Below are 12,824 nucleotides of genomic sequence, written 5' to 3'. Positions count from 1 at the left end.
AAAAAGTTGAAGTGCAGTTCAAACTTGATATGAATACATATTTTTTAATTGGGTGAAAACTTCTTAATTTTCAGGGGAGATTTAAAATCATTCCTGCTTTCCTAAGTGGTTTTTTTTTTTTGGGGGGGGGGAATACTGTTGGCTGAAAAGTTGAGTTCTTAAAATACAGTACAGTGGTTTCCCAAGCCATTCTTTTTGTTGGAATGCTATTCTTTTTCCAATAGCTAGCAATCAAAACTTTTGCCGCTGTTGTCACGTACAGTGGTACCTCAGGTTACATACGCTTCAGGTTAGACTCACTAACCCAGAAATAGTACCTCGGGTTAAGAACTTTGCTTCAGAATGAGAACAGAAATGGTGCGGCAGCAGCAGGAGGCCCCATTAGCTAAAGTGGTAGCTCAGGTTAAGAACAGACCTCCAGAATGAATTAAGTTCTTAACCCGAGGTACCACTGTGCTTAAAAGAATTAGCCATGAGTGTATGCAATTACTTCTGTTATTAACCATTTTATCACTGATCTGGTTGCTGCCCTGGGCCAGCCTAAATCTGTGTTGATACCAGTGGTTAGGCCTCAAAAATATTTCCTTAAATGATGCTTTGCTACTCAATGGTGCCCAAAATCTTCTGCTTAGTGGCTTCAGTTGACTCTTGTCAATAGAATAAGAACACCTTAGTTGTGTGAACAAACCAGTACATTGGAGAGAGGGCTTGTGTTGTATGTGTTATAGAAAGTTATGTAACTTGCCCTTCCACAGGTTGTTCTTACCCAATTTCTTATATTGTGTTGAAAAGCTGTGAAGTAGCTTCAGCCTTGCTCTACTGAATGTGTGAAGACTGAAATAAATATCTGATTAGAAACCCACTGCTTATTTCATGAGGAGCATTGGAAGGCACACAAGTGAGAGATTCCATTATAAACACTTCCATTTCCTGTGACACAGGAGTGCTAATTACTGCTTGTTAGTTTTCAATCAGTCAATGAGGCGCCAACTTTTAAGGAAGATTTTATTTTGCCATTTAGAAAACAAATGCATGCGTCTTGAGTTGGAAACACCCCCCCAAGAGACACAGCGGTACAATTAAACATCATTTAGTGTACTATCAGTTAACCTTCCAGGGGTAGGTCATGATATAATTCACCCAACAAGTGACAAAAAAAAAAAAAATCTAACAAAATCTTGCATTAGAAACTGAGAATATCCAGCAGCAGCTGAACTTTTGTTCTTTATCATACTGGAAATTCAAAGAGACACCTCTTATTGCTTTGTATAAAGAATGCAGGAAAGAAACTAAGCCATGTAAAAAATAAAACACATTGGTACAATAACCTTAGTCCAATCATTCCCACTGTTGGGGTTATCTAAATGGGTCTGTGTGCTTGTTGTTTCAAGCTATTTACCCATAGTAAGGCCAATCCTAATTTCATTTTTGTCTTCTGCACTTTGCAAGGGTTCTGTGGTACAGAGTCAGCTCATACAGGCACAGAAGCCGAGAGCACCCTGCAGCTGTACAGTAATGGTGAGCCAAGCATCTTTGAAGCAATGGTTGTCTAATCCTTAAGCACTGTAATCAGTGTATGCTGGTGAGCTTCCAAAGAACCTCTCAGCTAAGGATGCTTCACAAAATCAAATTTTAAGCCATACATGAACTATGGCTATCTAATCTAGGCTCCACAACATACACTAACATCAAGGAAGATATTCCTCAGACCTAAACAAGTCTTTCTGCAGGTTTTGAAGCTGTTGTTTTACCATTTGTTTGAGGCTGCATTGGTGGATTTTCTCCAGGTCCAGTGTTCATGGATCCTGCTTGCTCCCAGACCGTTCTAATGAAATCTGATGCGGGGGCTTTCGCCATTGGGTTGACCCAGCAAAGGCAGATGTTTATATATACCCCATATTTGGAGCAATACATCACTAAGAAACCATATAATAGCCCCTAATCCCAAATATTAACAGTATTCAAGATTCTGAGTAAACCATACAGAAACAACCTGCAGTAGACATAAATTGAGAATATGTGCCCGAATATGGGTTACGGTGGAGCCGCAGTTAATAAACAGAGGTCAGATTTTTTTTAAAAAATATATAACATTGCTGCTGTAAAGGAATGGAAAGCTTTCTGATCCCCTTCGATTCACCATGAATACAGGAAAGGGAGAAAAACTCTACCTTAACAAATACCTGCCATTCGCTATCTACCAAGCTGGAGGTGTTTTGGGAAGCACCATTAAATGTATGGAAACTGCACAGCATCAAGACTTGGGTGGCTGCCCGCTTTATTTACCAAAGAACTGGGTTCTGTTGTAACCCCATTGCCAGATTTGTATCACATTATCTTTAATTTAAGAAGTTTAGTGCTGACTTGGCAAGGTTATGTAGGAATGTAGATGTAAATGTATTTAATTAAAGATAATTCACATACTATTTCTAAAACCAAAACTGGTGTTTAGACTGAGAGAAAATCGGAATGCAAGATTTTTAAAAAAACCCATAACCATTTCAAGATCATTCTCCACTAATCATCCTTCCGAGCCTGAGCATCCTTGGGTTTCTCTTCTTCTTGGGCTTTTCCTTCTTCTTGGGCTTTTCCTCCTTCTTGGGCTTTTCCTTCTTCATCATCTGAATATACAGTGTGCTCTTCCCCATCCTTCAGCAGCTTGCCCACGTAGTGGTATTTAACTGAATGAAGACCAAAGAAAAATACTTTAGTAAACATCCACAAACTTTGGGTACCAACACTTTTTGGGGAGGCAGTTGTGGTGTCGCTTTAAATGTAAGGTTAGAACATCCTCGATACCAATAGTGAAGTCAACAGAAACCCGTTCTGTTTAGATTCTGCAACAGGAAAATTTGGATTGTGTGTGCCAAGAAGCTGACAAGTTTTTATGCAAATACCTGCAGAAAATTTCCATGGGTTTGCATTAAAATAGAACCAATTCCATTCAACTTCAACCTGTGGCATTCTGGATGATGCAGGACTCACAAACTCCAGTTAGCGTCAGCCAGCAGAACCAAGGGTCAAGAATGAGCGCTGTAGTCCCAACTTCATCCAGAAGGCCAAAGGTTCCCCAAACCTGTCTTCAGGGATTTGCTTCTGAGTAAAGATGCTTGGGACGCGGGTGGCGCTGTGGGCTAAAGCCTCAACGCCTAGGGCTTGCCAATCGAAAGGTCGGCGGTTCGAATCCCCGCGGCGGGGTGCGCTCCCGCTGCTCGGTCCCAGCGCCTGCCCACCTAGCAGTTCGAAAGCACCCCTGGGGGCAAGTAGATAAATAGGTACCGCTTACCAGCGGGAAGGTAAACGGCGTTCCGTGTGCGGCTCTGGCTCGCCAGAGCAGCGTTGTCACGCTGGCCACGTGACCCGGAAGTGTCCCCGGACAGCGCTGGCCCCCGGCCAATAGATGTGAGATGGGCGCACAAACCCCAGAGTCTGTCAAGACTGGCCCGTTCGGGCAGGGGTACCTTTACCTTTACCTTTTAAAGATGCTTGGAATCGTGCTATGTATGGAATCGTACTAATAGCACTGTTTTTAGTTAATGCTAATGTAAAACAAATTCATCTGGAAAACAATGGCCAACTCGTTTAGGAAAAAAGTGAGATGGGTTCAATCCCCAATCCATAATCAGTTATTGACCAATATGATCTCGTGGGAGGGTGTTAAAGATTAAAGGTTTTGGGGCAACAACATTTGAAATACTTACATTCGAACTGTTGTTCCCAGTCGCTCAGGTTCTCTCTCTGGGTGGCATCAAGATCAGAAAGATCATCATGTCCCTCCTTCAGAATCTCTCTATCCAGGCAGAAGGTGGCAAGGCCTCTGGATGCATCCCTTCCACCAAAAATCCCATAAGGACCATCTTCAGAGAAAAAGAGTGAGATATTAGAATGCTGATACCTGCCTGACCATAAGGACTTGATAACAAGGTCAGAGTACACATGACATGCCAAATGCCTGCACTCACATCCCCTCCCATTTGGCCTCTAAACTTTTGACATGAGTACTTAGAACAGGTGTCCGAAGTTACCCAGATACCTGGCTTTTGACCACTTGTGACCAAGTGAAGCCTCCTGGGTGCCCGGATGGCACCAGACATCTCCATCTGGGGATCACTGGATCTGGACTGTTTCTACACATTAACAACACACCCTGTAGAATTCTATCAGCTGTATTTTATCTGCACAGGCAGAATGCATTTCTGGAACCAATATGCTTTTTTTCTGAGCAGGAGCACTTGCCATTAAGAAAAAGAGGTCAGGATAGGCCAATATATATATGTGTGTGTGTTGCTAATATGTAGAAACAGTTTTCCCTCCAACCAGAATGGCTGATGGTCAGGGACCTGTGGGAGGCCAGTGGTTCCATATTCCTAGTCTGCACCAAAACTTAGAATTAAATGCAGCTCCCCATCTGTCTTCCTAGGGGAAGTCTTGAGTTAGTACAGGCATAATGGGCAAGGTCACCCCCACCCACTGTATATGCAATTCTGGCAGACTTCTCTATGGACTTTAGACAATAAAAGCGTAAATCAGTAACTTTCCTAGTTCATCACTCCCTGATTTCTCTGAACTGTTGCTGGAACACCATAAATTTTAAAATTTCTGTACAATCAAAATCTGTGGGTTTAAAAAAAAATTGGGAGGAGGGGGGAATCCCCCTCAATTTCCCCAACATAGATTCACTTTCATCATGAGGTCTAGAAACATACGTTAAGATTGAATTATAAATTCCAGGCTCTGAAGCTGCCTGGTATGAATTACTGAGATACTTTCAAGAAGAGTATGATCTATGCTTGGGGAGGGAATGGGGTGGGGGGGTGAGAAAGAAGTAAACAACAACAACAGACAACAGGCAGCACATTGTGAATAAGAAACAAGGAGTAGCAGAAAGAAACTATGCAAAAAGTAGGCCATATGAAACTGTTGCCAAACAATATTTGCCAAACAACATTTAGGGACATAGAAAGTTTTGGCAGGCGAAAGATTAAAGTGCTTGCTGACCAGGAGCAAAAAGGTAGGAGTGGAGATTACTTTGAAGCCATTCCAAGCTTCAGCGGCATGTTGCATCTGAGTTCACTGGAGACTTCAGATCTCCAATCAGCTATGGTTGACATTCTGGCAGTCTAACCTACCTTGCAGGCCTGTTGAGAGGATTAAATAGGAGGAACTCCAAAGTATGCAGCTCTGAGAAAACACCCATGGCTACCTCACTGTAAATCAGCAATAGGAGGGGGACGATTTGTGGTGAAGTGATTGGGGAAGAGGTATGGATGAGGTTAAGAGGGTGCTTCCCACACCTGCTGCTTGTATTGGAACTTTTATTTTGGAAATAAAATCCTTTCTTACTTCCATGCAGCAGCAGCAACAACAAAACAGTTTGTTGCCATTTTGTTAACATTCATTTGCCTGCAAAAGTCTAGTTAGGCCCCAGGCTCTTGCAGAAAGAGCGGGCCACAATTAATCATAATCATCCATCTATCTTCCACAGTTGAATAAAAAACGAAAGTTGTGGAAGAGCCATGGTATATGTTTAGCTAGCTATACAAAGGGCTCTGTATAGATCCTGCGACTGCACACTCTGGCCTTTTGGCTTTCCCAACACCTGGGTTGAGAGAGAATGGAGAAAGTTTGGGGAGAAGCTTCTGGGTCTTGTGCAACCACAGGGATTGCATGCCAAGCAAAGCTCACATTGAGAGGGGCTAGAAAGACAATAGGCCAGAGTGGTCACCTCCCTCCCTCTTTCAGTGCCTGGGGTATAATCCCCTCTGCAGAACAAGACTGGCTGGTTAGGCAGGGAAACAAGGGGGAAGGGAACTGGGCAGAGTCTCTCCTTACATCTGAAAGGCTGTTTCAGTGTACCTCTTCCCAGTGTTCCCAGTACCTGAGCATTTTAATCTAAAGATGAGGAAGACTTTAGTCTTGTTGGATTTACCACTGAAGAGCCAGGCACACAACACACATAGCATTAATGAAAAAAGCAAGGTGGTGCCTTGAACGGGGTGTCTCCCTAGTGCATTCCAAGCCTAGGAATTTGTTTCCAACACTGGAACTGAATTGAGCACACAATACTTTCACAATAAACGGCTGCTCCTTACCAATAAGGGTCCCCCCCCATTTCTGCAGCTTAGTTGCAGTCTACAACAACAGGTGGGCAGAAGGTAGATCAGGCTGTATTAACATCTCTGGATGGAATTGCAGATATTCCATACCAATCTGCAAATCACCCAGAGATATTAATACAGCCTGATCTATCTTCTGCCCACCTCTTGTACCCGACACCAATCCAGATGCTAACCTTTCATATGTGTACCTAACATGATTTCCTTCAAATTTCTACCTGCCTCTCACGTTCTGTGTTTCTCTTTCCACTGCCCTGGAAACCCGTTTTGCAGAGTCACACAAATTTTGGTTTTGTGAAACAGCACACCAGTGCTAAGCTTCAGGCACAACTTTAATGTGGGGACCATGGCAAACAAATCTCAGGAGTCCTAAAGGGCTTTGGCTGCTAATTTAAAATGAAACAAAGAAGCGACTGAACATCACCCACTTCACTATCATCTCTCAGTTTCTATTTCCCATCACAACTGGGGCAGAGCTTCACAACTGCTTCCTACCGCAAGTCAGGTGTGCACACCTTCCCTCTCCCAGGCCTCCCCCATGCTTTTTGCACAGAAAGCCCACTGCAGGTCAAGAATAGACAGTACTGGCCTAGGTGGACAGACAGTATCACAGTTGAATAATGTTCTCCAACCAACAAAAGCACTCAAATGAGGGGATGGAACAAAGAATAGCATTTGGCCTCCACGTTCCTTGCCCCTATTGTAAAGCAATGTTTCCCAAACTTGGGTCTCCAACTGTTTAGGGTCTCCAGTTCTCACCATCCCTGGCTACCAAGACCAGTGGTCAGGAATGATGGGGACTGTAGTCCAAAAACAGCTGGAGACCCAGGTTTGGGAAACTGCTCTAAAGTGCCATGTAAGTTGATGACAATGTAATAACAGTACATAAATATTCCCTCCATTCCTGTCACAATGGTTTAAATCCCTCTCCCACACAGTTTTAATCAGGATGGCTGATCAATTGGAAAATGGTCAACTATTTAATTCATATTTACACACAGTGAGAAAGTAGATGGCGCAACACATTATAGAGCTCCAACGAAACAGCCGACCCAAAAATTATTATAGAGGTGCCATCAAAGCATGAGATCATCCAATTTTAATCACTATTTACAGGTGCAGCAGTTTTTTACTTAGCAAATGGGTCAGGATTTTAGGCACCGACACCAAACCACAACACCTAACTCAGAATTAAGATAGTGAAAAGAGAAAATAAATTCTTCAAATGCAAACTTGTAGCAGCAGCCTGGATTTAAATTATACATTCTTGGGAGGAAATGAACAAATGCTGCCATTGTACTGGTTATTCCAGATTGATATAAAGTGCTGATCAGCACGGAGGCAAATACCCCGATCCAACGAAAGCTTACTCGAGAGCAAATATTAACTGCTCAGTAAGTCTAGACATGGTCTATGGCAGCCCTGTAGCTTGGCTATTACCCAATTCCCTCTTGAGTAAGCGACTCCGAAATCTGTGGAACTTTCTTCCGTGCAAACACAAGCAGACTCAAGCCTCGCAAACCTCAACCTAGACCCAACAGCATTCTGCTTCAAAAATATCATCTCAGCTACATATATTTTTTTTTTTAAAAACCGAATTCGACCGCAAAGCGAGACACGCTTCCCCGCGAGCAAAAGCCCCGCCAGGCAACTCCGCCAGGGGCAAACCTCTAGAGTAGACCTCTCAGCCAACACGTACAGGCAACATTTGGCAGTTTAAGTGGTTTTTTTCCGGCAAGCGACTAATTCCTCTCTTACAATATTAAGAAATACTGGCTTGTTTGGAAAGACTCTACTGAATCAATTTTCAACGCTAGCCCAAAGTGGCCTTGCCGGGACGTAAAGCAAACTGACTCAACAGGCAGACTGACCCGGAGCGTGCCATGCAAGATTGCACAATTCGCAACCACCACGCCACCACCCTCCTCCCCCCCCAACAAACTTCTGCCTGCCTGCCCCGCTCCCCCGCCCGCCGCCCCCCCCGCTGTAACTAGGGACGTAAAGGGCGCAAAAATATATCATACCCGGCCCGTAAAACTTCCTGGCGCGGGATACGTCGAAGACCTTCCCGTTAATGGCCATGAGGATACGCTCGTTCTGGACGCCGTCGAAGGGGCGCAGCTCTTCCAGAGTGAAGTCGCGGCGCTTGAGCTTGGGCAGCGGCGGCCCGTCTTCGTCGTCTTTTTTCTGGATGGGCTGGGACCGATCCCCCCGGATTATCTTGTAGAGCAGGTAGCAGCAAAGGCCCAGCAGCATCAGGTTGAGCGGGGAGCTCAGGATCGCCATAAGCAGACCCGGGTCATCGGCCTCTACGTTCTCGTTGCCCGCCGCTGCCGCCGCCGCCGCCTCGTCTTGAGTCATCCTGGCTGGTACTTTTGCGCTCTCCGTGGGTGTCCGGGATCTGTAGACAGTGGTCTCTCGGTGGTCTCTCGGTTAGCTCCTGGGGTAGCTCCTGGCTTAGAAAGATCCAAGGCAAGAATCCAAAGGAACAGGACTCGGAACAGGCCAGGCGAGCGAATATAAAGAGGAAGAGGAGGTGGAGCCGGGGCGGGCGCAGGATGAGCTGGGATCCAATGTACGGAGAGGTGGGAGGTGCGCAGCCGGAGATGGGGTGGAGACTGAAGCGCCGCCGCGCTTCGGAAAAGTGTTCGCAGGTGGGCGGGAGAGGAAAGAGGGACCCGATCCCTATGCAACTCAGGTTGTAGAACAAATTGCTTCGATCAAACAGTGACAAAAAAAAAAAAAACTTCTCTGGCTTATCCAACAATTACATCAGGCCAGGAGTGCCGACTTGAATTGAATATTTGCACACACATACACCCCCCCCCCGCGTAATTGATCACATGACGCAGTGCACGCACTCCATTGAATGGTAGCGCCCTTTAATTTTGTGGGAGCCTGGGGTCCTCAAATATTTAATTGGGAGGCCAAATACACCTGTGCTCCTATGCATAAGGCATAGGATTACAATTACAATATGCCCTTTCACAGGCAATTCCTATTAAAAGTGGATTAAAGCAAGCATATATATATATATATTGGCACCATTCTTACTTAATTTTTATATCAACAATTGCATTCCTGATATGGCATCCCATGTTTTGCAAAGTGTGAAGTGCTCATTCCATTATACAGTATACTGATAACCAGTGCTTTTTTCTGGCAGGACCATGGGGGGGGGGTATGCATACCCCTAAACATTTTGTAAATCGAAGTTTGGCCTCATTGAGGGGCAGTATTTCAACATAAGTAGGAAAATGTTGTTGTTTAGTCATTTAGTGGTGTCCAACTCTTCGTGACCCCATGGACCAGAGCACGCCAGGCACTCCAGTCTTCCACTGCCTCCTGCAGTTTGGTCAAACTCATGCTGGTAGCTTCGAGAACACTGTCCAGCCATCTCGTCCTCTGTCATTCCCTTCTCCTTGTGCCCTCAATCTTTCCCAACATTAGGGTCTTTTCCAGGGAGGCTTCTCTTCTCATGAGGTGGCCAAAGTATTGGAGCCTCAGCTTCAGGATCTGTCCTTTCAGTGAGCACAGGGGCGAACAAAGGCATCGTGACACCTGGGGAGGGGCGTCGCTACGTAGGCCGCATGTGCAGCCTTGCTATGTACAACGCATGCACTGTATGTAGCGATGCTGCACATGCACTGTACATAGCGGTTTGCCCCCAGCGCCACTCCAGCGCCATACGGACAGTGCCGGGATCCTCTGCTCATGGCTGCAGCCGCGAACGGAGGATCCTCTACATGTGGCTGTAGTGGCAATGGAGGGATCCCACTGCCATCCATACAGACTCAAGCAGTGCCGGCAGCAAAGCACTATGTCCTCTGCTCGCAGCTGCAGCTGCAAATGGGATATCCTCCACATACACCTGCAGCGGTGCAATGGTTGCTCGTGATGCCATGGCGGGGCGAACCCCCACGGGGTGCCTTCTTGTCACCCCCCTGACATGGCACCCAGGGCGCAACCACCCCAGCCACCCCCACCCCATTGCGATGCCACTGAGTGAGCACTCAGGGCTGATTTCCTTCAGAATGGAGAGGTTTGATCTTCTTGCAGTCCATGGGACTCTCAAGAGTCTCCTCTAGCACCATAATTCAAAAGCATCAATTCTTCGGCGATCAGCCTTCTTGATGGTCCAGATCTCATGTCCATACATCACTTTTTAAATACTTTTTTAAATACTTTTTTTTAAAAAATACTTTTTTTAATACAGTACTTGGGTTTGTTACTGTGTAGATATCCCTTTCAAATAGGAAGAAAGCTTTTAAGTCCTTAAGTGGTGAGGGGAGAGACTCTATCAGGCAAGGCTTCCTTCCACCTGCCTTGCCCCACCCTCCAGTCTCTGCTTCTCAGTTTGTATTGTATTATTTTATGCACTGTGGCTTGCTGTTGTTTTATTGATTGTAGTTTAGAAATTATTTTATTGCAATTGTTAATAGTGTATTTCTGTTTAATTTTTATATGCTAATATTTAATATTTTCTATACTAGTCTAATGGTTGTTGAATGTTACTTTATTTGATGTAGGTTGCTTGTTTTAAAGTTATGTTTTGTTATTACATTTTTGTATTGCATTAGATTGTTATTAGGTGTAGATTCTTTGTTTCTTCAGCTTGTAAACTGCCTTGGGTATTGTAAGATAGAAAGACGGTATACAAATTAAAAGTGATGATGATGATGACTACTGGGAAAACCATGGCTTTAACTATACAGATCTTTGCTGGCAGGGTGATGTCTCTGTTTTTTAAGATGCTGTCTAGGTTTGTCATTGCTTTTCTCCCAAGAAGCAGGCATCTTTTAATTTCGTGACTGCTGTCCCCTAAACATTTTTTTAAGGAAAAAAGCACTGCTGATAACCTAGTTTTGCTTTCTTTGAATAAAATTGGACATAGAAGGATGCTAGTTAAATCCAGGCACATGGGTGTAGCTAGGATTTATCTTGGGGGGGGGGAGAGGCAGAGCCTCAGTTAGTTGAGTATGTTTACTACGCCCATGTTTGAGGGACGTGGGTGGTGTTGTGGTCTAAACCACAGAGCGTAGGGCTTGCTGATCAGAAGGTCAGTGGTTCGAATCCCTGTGATGGGGTGAGCTCCCGTTGTTCGGTCCCAGCTCCTGTCCACCTAGCAGTTTGAAAGCATGTCAAAGTGCAAGTAGATAAATAGGTACCGCTCCAGCGGGAAGGTAAACGGCGTTTCTGTGCGCTGCTCTGGTTCGCCACATGACCCAGAAGCTGTCTGCAGACAAACACTGGCTCCCTCGGCCAATAAAGCGAGTGCCGCAACCCCGGAGTCATCTGTGACTGGACCTAACACTCAGGGGTACCTTTACCTTTACCTTATACCCATGTTTGGTCAACTGTGTAAAAAGGAACGGCTAAAAGTAAATTATTATAAACCAAGCTTGTCATATTTGCTAAGAGTTTCCTAAGTCCAGGTGGCCATTAGATAGTCATATACATGAACAAGTAAAAGGTAAAGGTAAAGGGGACCCCTGACCATTAGTTCCAGTCGTGGCCGACTCTGGGGTTGCGGCGCTCATCTTGCTTTACTAGTCGAGGGAGCCGGCGTACAGCTTCCGGGTCATGTGGCCAGCATGACTAAGCCACTTCTGGCGAACCAGAGCAGCGCACGGAAATGCTGTTTACCTTCTCGCCGGAGCGGTACCTATTTATCTACTTGCAGATTGAGGTGCTTTGAACTGCTAGATTGGCAGGAGCTGGGACCGAGCAACGGGAGCTCACCCCGTCACGGGGATTCAAACTGCCGACCTTCTGATCGGCAAGTCCTAGGCTCTGTGGTTTAACCCACAGTGCCACCCGTGTCCCTCATGAACAAGTACATATGTTTAAAAATCTAGGATTACTTACCATTGAAATCCCATTTGTTTGATGGTTTGGTTGGCATCCCTTCGTCTTGGGAGATAATGGAGGAGTGGGCCTTTGGGGGTGAAGTCAAACTATTGGAGAGTTACAGCGACTGCTGCAGTGCGCAGTGCATAGCTATGGGGCTGGGGGCAGGGCAGGGGGTTAGCTTGCCAGGTTTCTTGCCCTGGGTGAAGCCTCCATTGAGGCTTCCAGCCTGTGTGTGTGTAGGCAAATGTGCATGGGGTATGTGCCAATACAGGAGAGCAGGAGTTAAACTAGGTTTTATGTCCCTTGGGTCAAAGGCCCATGAACATGCATTTGCGCGCGCGCACGCACACACACACACAGGCTGGGAACTTCAGTGGTGCCAATCTGGAGGTTTCACCCAGGGCAAAGACCCCCGGCTAGGAGCCCCCAACCCCACCCACAGCAATGGCACTACATGAGAGACTTGTTTTGTTGCAGCTGGAGCAGATGAAGGCATCCAGTTGTGCTACTGCAGATGCACCATTGCATTTCTTCTCTCTGCGTTCCTCCCAGCAGTCATTTCTCCTCTGGTCACTGCTGTGGATGCAAGACCTGACTGTCTCCAGGCACTGTGGTTGTCTTGCAAGGGATCATATCACTTTAGCAGACATCTTTATAGCACAGCATTGAACTGCCAACAGGTCTAGTGCTTGAAGCCAGCTTCCCTGAGGTACCTGCCATCTTCCCTTCTGCAGATACCCAAGGACATAACACAATCCCTGGCAGGCAACCATGGCGCCAGCCAAGACAGAGCACCCCTTATCACTGCTCATTGCTCTGCTTGATACTCTCAAATCAAGGACAACCACTCACGGC

At 45.7% G+C, this 12,824-nt stretch overlaps 1 protein-coding gene and 1 long non-coding RNA gene across 2 annotated transcripts in view; both read right to left on the bottom strand.

The window, feature by feature from the left end:
• Positions 1 to 12,824, bottom strand: part of LOC309523514 — a 293,380-nt gene that overhangs the window by 243,959 nt on the left and 36,597 nt on the right. The gene's annotated exons all lie outside the window — the stretch shown is intronic.
• Positions 992 to 8,635, bottom strand: PGRMC1 (progesterone receptor membrane component 1). The gene is made up of 3 exons (XM_082208059.1): positions 8,141 to 8,635; positions 3,702 to 3,857; positions 992 to 2,681 (listed from the first exon to the last, which is right to left on the bottom strand). The coding sequence occupies exons 1-3, from the start codon at positions 8,475 to 8,477 to the stop codon at positions 2,518 to 2,520; spliced, it is 657 nt and encodes a 218-aa protein (XP_082064185.1). The 5' UTR covers positions 8,478 to 8,635; the 3' UTR covers positions 992 to 2,517.

Source organism: Podarcis vaucheri (genome assembly GCF_965113315.1).
Source record: "Podarcis vaucheri genome assembly, chromosome: Z".
In the NCBI taxonomy this organism is placed as follows: domain Eukaryota; kingdom Metazoa; phylum Chordata; class Lepidosauria; order Squamata; family Lacertidae; genus Podarcis; species Podarcis vaucheri.
Note: the sequence above shows the minus strand (reverse complement) of the source record. Positions and strands in the feature narration are given on the sequence as shown.